Raw genomic sequence first — 8,629 nt, forward strand, 5'->3', positions numbered from 1 at the left:
GGGGCGAATGGGGATGTAGATCCCTCTATCCCCACCCATCACCTGTGACGGGTACAAAATTCATCATCATCCCCGCCCCTACATGTACAACTAAAATTCATCCCCGTTCCATCACCCGCCTGGGTATCTATCCCACCCACCTAGTTTTTCTTATTTAGCAAACATTATAGAAAAAGGTAACTTCCACAACAAAAAATTTCAAACAAACAAACTTTAAAGTCTCGCCTTAATTCATACTTCGTATTATCACATACTAAAAACAATTCCAAACACATAAAAAATTTGTTCAACTTTTTATCTTCTTTAAAATTTTCAAATCACGTAATAGTAGAATTGACGAGTATCAAGGGGAGCGGGTGGAGATGAGGCAGGGCGGGCAGAAATGGGGCTAGACCAACACAAAATGGGGTTGGACCAACGCAAAATCACACCCGCCCCATCACCCATGACAGATATGATTTTTACACCCATCGCCGCCAGACCTCCCTCCATCCTCGCCTATTTAGGGCGGATGCGGGGCAGATCTCCCATAAAACCCGCCCCACTGACATGCCTAGGTGGGAAAAGGGGTTGGAGTAGTAAGAGATCTCAATCCTCAAACCTTTCCACTAAAGTAAACTTACATTAATGGTAAACTGGTATGTTAGCCGTCCAACAAGGCCATGAAAATCATCTTTTGATAAAATCAGTATTTGGATGCCTAGCATTTAGCTATTTGGAGCTTTCCATAAACAAAGTCCTTATTCAAACTTCACATAGCCTACTGATAGTCCGCAAACAAAGTACTTAACTAAACATATCCCCAATTTTGAAATACATCCGATTGCACTACACAATTTCAAAAGACGATACAGCTGAAGATAAGCTCCTGAATGTAGTCACAGTCGGCTTGAAGTCAATAATGAGTACATTTTACAGATAAACTCATTAATAAACAACTATCAATTATAACTGATTTGCTTGACCAACTACCATTCTTTAAATCTGCTTTCCTCTGCCCTATTGTCTAACTTCCCCAGATTGGAAGTCAGAGCAGCATAGTGGATGTCATTGCTTTTCTCACAAACTATTAAGATTCATAACATCTTCCACACTAAACTACTAATAAGGTCGGAACCTTCTAGTCCTATCATTCCCACTTCCATTACCCCTTCCCTGGGGTCCACCTGAACCGTTGGAGCGGTCATTTCTTCGTGGCCGCACTGGTGAAGCCATCTGCATTCCTGGTTGTTGCCTGCAGTATTTTTACCAACTTTTAGAGTTAAAAACGTGGGAATAAAAAATCTGTTTTTGGAATTTCACAAACAAGGCTTGAAAACTTACAAGACGTAACCAATACGGCCATCAGGCAGAACCATAGGAACCATCTGCATGCCAGATGGCATCGGCCCCCTCCCATATATCATTGGCTGTAATCAAATTCAAATTAACATACTGAGAACACGGGTTTCTGATAAAGAGAAAGATCTAATGTTAATTAATATAATAATAGCACACCTGTTGGTATCCACCAGCTACACCATATCCAGCCCCCACTGAACCATATGGATTTCCAGCAAAACCATAAGCTGCTTGGGGAAGATAGTTTGAACCAGCAGCAAAGGAAGCAGCTGCTTCAGATTTCTTATCTGTTTGGGGCTTGGCCATGGTAACTTCTAACGCCTGACCTGTATTTCAAGTTCATGGAAGTATTAACGCCAATGACAAACAGGATTTGCACAAAGTAAGAATGAGGCGGAAGAGACACATTTCACCTAGACTAACACATTGACCATTAACCCATTGAAATCGCTAATCTGGAAACCCTTCAATCGCGAATTACTTTCAATTAATGATTGCTAACTTGCTGAATCTAAGGTTATCTCCGCCACCATAACTGCAGTGGCCAACGGCAGGCATAGGTTCCATCTTTCTCTCTTCGCTAACTTTACTATCTAACTTCCAGCTTCTCCTCCTTTTGTAATTCTCTCTTTTTCTTTTATGTTGGGTGCCTCACAATTCGCGAAGGACTCAGCTAGTGACTGAGGGAGTCACGTGTCAGTTCCTAACCCCTCTTCTTTCTCAAAACTCTTTTTTGTTAACTTTTATTTTCAAGTACTTGGTTTTTTTCATCCACTTATTTTGAAATACTCCAGTATTAATTTAAACTCAGATTTATGTTATTTTAATGGGAAAATTAACACCACAAAAAGAAAGTGCGCCTTTGCCTTGCCCCTAGGCTTCAAGGACTTTTGTGCCTAGCGCCTTTTAAAAATGGTATCACTTGGTCGCCTAATGTTCTTTTTCCTCACCTTAACAAAAATAAACAAATGCATAAAGTCTTCCATCCCATCTCATGGTTGCTCCCACCCAAATTAAAACCGTTAATACTAACTCAGCCACCTAATCCATTTATAAAAATCAACTCAAACATCAAGAGTCAAGATTGAAGCATTACCATCTATCTCATACTTTTCTGTGTCTTTGACCGCCTTCAGAGCACTAGACCTTTCACCAAAATGAATAAACCCAAAATTCCCTTTGCCTTGTCCCCCTTTAGCAGGAGGCAACACAACCTTCGTGACTTCTCCATGGCGCTGAAAGATTTCCTTCAGTTGCTCAGGGGTGGCACTCTCGGGAATATTTTTCACATAAAGTGCCTTGACCTGAAAAATCAAACAAAATATCAACATTGACGTCTTAATATTAGAAGCTGCATGTAGTCTAATTTTAGATCTTATGTACCAAAAACAGAAGTGTGGGCTGCTACTCAAACACACAAGCATTTGGTAATCTGGAATTATATGATGGGGTATTAGCAATAAGCCATAACCAACCAATTGAAGCAAATACAATTCAGATCACTGATAACAGCAGAATGTTTAAAACAGGTATTTCCTGCTTGTCCATTATGACATTACCCTATAAACTGTCAACTACTCAACTGCATATTTTTGTACATTCCTTGGAAAGAAAATGATCGAATATCCAGCACTTCATTTATCCATACAATTTCTATCGCATTCTTTTACGGGTTTAAGTTACAGTTATCGTAGTTAATCTCAATAAAGTGCAAACCAGATCCACAGGGTGTCACAAAATTCAACATTAGGACTAAAAAAGACCAAAATCACAGCTTAACCAACTTTCTAGGATGCAAAATTATGGAGGACAGGTGCAGGAAAAGCAAAAGATCACACGAGATAAACAAAGAATAACTAAACTTAGTGTGAAGTGGGCATCCCAGGGACTCCGTAGCATATTGAAAATAACTTTTTAACTAATTTGACAACAAATTAAGAAACTCTTCAAGAATATGATCCAAAGTCAAATTATGGGGAAGTGGAAACAAATATTTTGAAGCCGATTCGATAATTGCGCATCTTCATCTCACAGCCATCATTGTGTAGTCTGACATTAATCATTACATTACAACTTGTAACCCATGCCTCAATGCGGCCACACGGAAGTTTTAAAGTATCAAATTTCAACAAAAGCCTGTCTGCCAAATGGAAAAAATTAGTCAAGAATGATGCATACTACCCTCTGACGTCACAGCTAAAGCGGAGTTTCGTGAACCACCTGCTTCCCTATGTATCAAACTCGCCAGAAATTAACTCTTCCTAATAGGGTTGCTTGAGTTCCCTTTAAAGCTGTCACATAGAGTCTCTACTTCAAGTTACAAGCTCTTGCGTAGTTCCTCTGAGCAACTCTCATCACTCATTAAACTCAAAAGAAATACATTATTTATCTCAAAATTCAAAACAACCGACACCCAAATCCCAATAACTTCTGGACCCCGAAGATCAGTTTTGTTTATGAAAACATACTTTTGTAGCAAGAACTTGTACAAATGAATTTATACGCAATGCACCGCATCTATCAATAGTATTTAATACTTCATAATATCCTACAGATCACATCAATCTCATACCAACGCTTACTAGATGGAAGCATATGCTACAGGGTATTTGCGGTATTTGCAACAGACACTAATCAAGATTTCCAGTAACACATGGCTAAGGTTTAAAGGACATTGGTAATTTGGTATAAAGCAGAGCCCACAGAGCAAACTAGGGAACATATGGGTTCTAAAGGTTCCTTAGGCAACCTTACAGGAAGTGTAGGATAATAAGAGTAAGGGTCAATAGAGTTCCTAAAACAAAGGCCAGATCCAACTATTCTAGCAAACACATGTACGTCCTAAGTCCTAACAAACAGTTCCGCAAGGCAGGTTGGCCAGATCCACCACCTCCTACAACCAGCGTGTTCCTTTCTTTGTTCTATTTTAATTCTTTTACTATGGGGTGATTGTGGCCTTAACACAACAAACCATGGAGTTTGTCTTCTACAACTACCACGGTAAAATTAGCGAAATACCACATGGCATAAACAGGCTAAAAAATATTTAAATAAAGAGAGACAGAAGAAAGCTCTAGAGTCATGCTCACAATATTTAATCTATAGTTCACATTGGGAACATATGCCCATGAGGACTAAAAGTTTTAAGAATAAGCTCAACCTATTGTAGATTGGGGATATTTTAAGGTATTGTTCTGCAGTATCTTACCATGAAAAAACAGACCTAACTTCAAAATATGTTTATATATATTAAACTCAATGACCAATGAGGATCACACTTGAAATTTGAATGACTTTGAGCAATTACGCATCAAATTTACAAGATAAATTTCCAGTATTCCAGATAGAAATAGGCAATGTCATTCCGAATGATCAACATTTAGTTCACAACTTTTTTGATAAAGTACATAAAATGCTTCTGCATTCTCTCTCCTCTCTTTCTTTGGGTATCAGGACCGGGTCGCTTGTTAGAGCTCGTACTTCAAATTAACAAAGAAGTTGTTAAGATGGAATTCTTATATGAATTACCTGTGAAGCAGCAGCTGAGTCAGGTGCACTCTTTGGATCAGCCCAGGTGACGGTAGGGGTGTTACCTTCCAGCTTAAAGCTTGAATTAGACATTTTCTGTCGAGCAAAATCAGCACATGCGTTGTTGTAATACTCTATAAAAGCAAAACCACGGTTGCGGCCAGGATTTAAACCATCCTGTCATGGGCAAAGAAGACACCATAAGCAAAACAGAAACAAATCGTAAAAAGTCTGCAATCAAATAAACTGATTAATCTACTAGTCCACCTGTTTGAGGTCAATCATCTCCGCCCCTGGGCCAACACCATGTATCATTTGTTTGAACTGATCCTCTGACCAGCTTTTAGGTATGTTACCAATAAATAATCTGTGCTTTGCATCAGACAATGAGCATCTGACCGTTTTTCCCTGCAATGAGTGAGAAATGTCAAAGCAGTCTCACAAGCCAATCCCAATTAGAAGCTTGGAAGAAGGAGATAGAAAAGACTAAGTTCTATTAGATGACATGAAATTACCTTAAACTCTTTGTTCTTCAACTCATCTATTGCCTTCTGGGCATCTTCCTTTGTTTTGAATGCCACAAAAGCATATCCCTTGAATTCACCAGTATCCTTGTTTTTAATTAATTTTACCTGTACGTCACCAATTGTATGAAAAAAAGCAAAAAAAAGAAGATGAAAACGCTAAAACCATAAAAAGGGAAAAAGGATGAAAATGCTAAAATCGTAAAAAGGATATGGGACAATAGAGCTCACCTCATAAATTTCACCAAAAGGCTCACAGAGATCTCTTAGATCTTCCTCTATAACATCCTTCGGCAGTCCGCCAATGAAAACCTCAGCTCCATAAGGAGGAAGAGAAAGAAGCTCAGCATGCTTCTCTTTGTCCTCTTCATTAATTGAAGCTGTAAACTTTTCTTCATCTTCCCCATGTTCATCACCAATGGGACTTCGATCGGGTTCTGATGATTGCTCTTTCCCACTACCATCAGTTCTCAATTCCTCATACTGTTCCTCGGCCTTGTCATCACCAAGTCCCTCCTCTGGCTCATCCTCAATGCCATCAACAACATCTTCATCTGTCTCTTCCATGTAATTATCATCATCAAGGTCCACACGCTCATCAATCTCGGAACCCTCAGCCATGACTGCTTTAAGTAAATTTTTTCTGTGAATAAGCAGATCCTCAATCAACTGAGAGCTTTCATGGCAACCCATCAGGATGCATACAAGCCATTTTTTTTAAACATAATGGACAAATGTGGATAAAATCAGAAAGGGGAAGCAATGATAATTGTAGACAAAAGAGGGTCATTTTTGCATTGGATTGATTGTGTTTGATTTTAATGTGTAAATTGGGTTCACCTGATACCCAGGTTGCCAAATAACAAAGCTGGATAGCCATGTTAGAAGTTAAATCAAAGGCATCACCCAAATAATTTCCAGGATTGTTTGTGTTTGATTTTAATGTGTCATGTAGGGGTATCTACGAATTAGAGTATGGCATTTTTGTATGTGAGTGTAGCTACAGAGGTATTTGATTGTGTTGGATTGAAATAATTCAAACGAACACTTCCCCCTTTCACTGAAATACCAGGACTCAGGAGGTTCCACCATAAAAGCACCTCCCATATGGATTCCGCAATATAGTCACCTGCACTTCCATGGCCATATTTACGTAACTTCAAATTCAGGATCATCATATCAGCTCTGTCCATATACAATGAAAACGAAACCCTGCTGTTGTTTTAGGATTGCAGGAAACCGAAGAACTTGACAAGGGATATCTATACCCGTGCTATCTAATAAAAAGGCCAGCTAATAATACCACATCCAACCAAATTACGGTAACAGAGATAAAGATTTCTTCCATCTTACTTAGATTACAGGGGGTCAAAGAGAGTAAAGTCTGAACTGATGAAAATTAAAAGATGCAAAGTGTAACACAGAAGTTCATTCAGCTTCTCCCCCTTCCCCCAATTACCTCCTAGAGAAAGTATGAACGTAACAGAATTGATTAAAGCCTGAGTTTATTAGGATTTTTATTATTCTTTTTCGTTACCTAACTACCGAGAATTATTACTACAGAATCTCCAAAGCTCTAAAACTATGCTTTGTATGTATCATATATACAATGAATCTTGCTCACATCCTACAATTGTAACCATACACCTGACCAATTGATTATCCAATTCTCCTGAAAGCTATGGGAAACATAAGACCAGGCCCATCCCTGAGACAGGGCAGGGGTTAACGGTGATTGTCAGAAAAATCGAATCATATATACGAATTTCAAGTAGAATTATGAAGAGAGTAGAGACTAATTAGACCTAAAACAACACCAAAACAAACCCTAACATAATATATTTAACAGTTTGAAACCCATCATATCAGAAAAAATCGATTCATATCACAGGTAACAAAAAATCCAAGAGAGTATTATTTAACCAGTTAGAAAATTTCATTTTTGAATCGATAAAAAATAAAAATAAAATCAACAGAAAATGGATCCAAAATAATATTAGATAATTACCGAGAATAGCAGCAGCAGAGAAGGAGAGGTGTTTGGCACAGGCGCCGCCGAGCAGAGATAGAACAACAGCTACAAGACGCTGCTTTTGTTGTTAGGGTTTTAAGAGGAGGACAAAGCGGGAGGAGGAGGAAGGAGATGCAGAAGATGTGACTATACGATTTGCCAGATTTGGGGTTTGAGGAGAAAGGATATTGTTAATTTTGTATTATTAGAGAGGAGAGAGAATGTGTGTCCTACCCCAAACCCCACATAACGTTTGTTCGTTCGTTTTAGGTGGTAAAAAACAAATTTTAATATTTTTTAAGTTGAAAAATACAAATTTTAATTTTGATGTTGTAAAAAATAATATTCTGATTTTTATAGATTGTAAGAAATAATTTATCCTAATAATAAAATTTATTATATAAGGACACTTGTCAACCTCAGAATGCGTGCTCTGTGTTTTATTAGAGTATATAGATAGATAGATACATAGTAAATGCTAGATTTCTTATAATCTGATTTGATATGGTCTGATCAAATCTAATATGAACTTATTTTCTTTTGTCTAATCTGATTTGAAAGCGTCTCACAAGCTCGTGTTGAGAGCGACTTTACTTTATTCTCTGCTTTGGACTTTGCGCTTCATCGGGTTGCAATCTGGTTCAGTGGTGGGTGTTTTTGCACTCACACTTTTAGTAAGAATTGTAAGCATGTCAATGGTGTTGTAATTTTTGCCCCTAGTTTTGATGAAGTCGCGATCCATGGTATCCTCGAGCCTCCTAAGCCTAATTTGTTGGTTGTTGATGGTGCGATTGATGTGTCTGTTTCCACGTACTTTTGATAGGGGTCGTAGCATTGGCATTGTAGAGTTCGGGGTGTCTAGTTGTGCCACTTGTTCTTCCTTTTCTGTCGATATTGTTTTATTGCATGATGTTTTGGCAGGTAGGTGTCGTATCGTTAAAAGTATCCCCAAAGCAAATCGGCTTGGCTTTTCTCGGTTCCTTAAAGTTTCTCTTGGTAAGGTCGTTGCTTCCCCTCAAGACCTTGCCTCATGGGCCCTTTTGCTCCTTCTCTCATCATGCACCCTTAGGGTTACCCGATCACGCACTAATTACAAGTCAGGGATGAAGGGTTGTTATCAGGTTGAAGGAATTTTGCGGGCTCTTCTCGGGTCTTGAAAGAGTCAGGTGGACATGAGACTTTGGTCAAAGAGCTTCTCAAATAGGGTGTTCATCCTTCGCTTACT

The 8,629-nt window shown here is 38.6% G+C and overlaps 1 protein-coding gene across 2 annotated transcripts; it reads right to left on the reverse strand.

Moving 5' to 3' along the window:
* Positions 1-767: 767 nt before the first annotated feature.
* On the reverse strand, positions 768-7,589 carry LOC110799318 (heterogeneous nuclear ribonucleoprotein Q). 2 transcript variants are annotated; one of them, XM_022004560.2, is made up of 9 exons: positions 7,402-7,589; positions 5,625-6,036; positions 5,385-5,501; positions 5,137-5,277; positions 4,870-5,046; positions 2,438-2,645; positions 1,498-1,667; positions 1,324-1,409; positions 768-1,234 (listed from the first exon to the last, which is right to left on the reverse strand). In XM_022004560.2, the coding sequence occupies exons 2-9, from the start codon at positions 6,012-6,014 to the stop codon at positions 1,102-1,104; spliced, it is 1,422 nt and encodes a 473-aa protein (XP_021860252.1). In that variant the 5' UTR covers positions 6,015-6,036; positions 7,402-7,589; the 3' UTR covers positions 768-1,101. The 2 variants fall into 2 exon arrangements, with proteins under 2 accessions (XP_021860252.1, XP_021860253.1); XM_022004561.2 differs by having other exon boundaries at positions 5,625-6,016; positions 7,402-7,567.
* Between the last annotated feature and the right edge of the window lie 1,040 nt (positions 7,590-8,629).

The sequence above is a fragment of the Spinacia oleracea genome, chromosome 4, assembly GCF_020520425.1.
Source record: "Spinacia oleracea cultivar Varoflay chromosome 4, BTI_SOV_V1, whole genome shotgun sequence".
Classification (NCBI taxonomy): Eukaryota; Viridiplantae; Streptophyta; class Magnoliopsida; order Caryophyllales; family Amaranthaceae; genus Spinacia; species Spinacia oleracea.

What these genes read in the sequence shown, in the direction of transcription:
- LOC110799318 (XM_022004560.2), bottom strand. Translation starts at nt 6,014, where the DNA reads ATGGCTGAGGGTTCCGAGATTGATGAGCGTGTGGACCTTGATGATGAT. An exon ending in CTTTTGGTGAAATTTATGAG is followed by an intron (nt 5,502 to 5,624) that starts GTGAGCTCTATT and finishes GGTGACGTACAG; the next exon opens with GTAAAATTAATTAAAAACAA. An exon ending in GGCCGTATTGGTTACGTCTT is followed by an intron (nt 1,235 to 1,323) that starts GTAAGTTTTCAA and finishes AAAATACTGCAG; the next exon opens with GCAACAACCAGGAATGCAGA.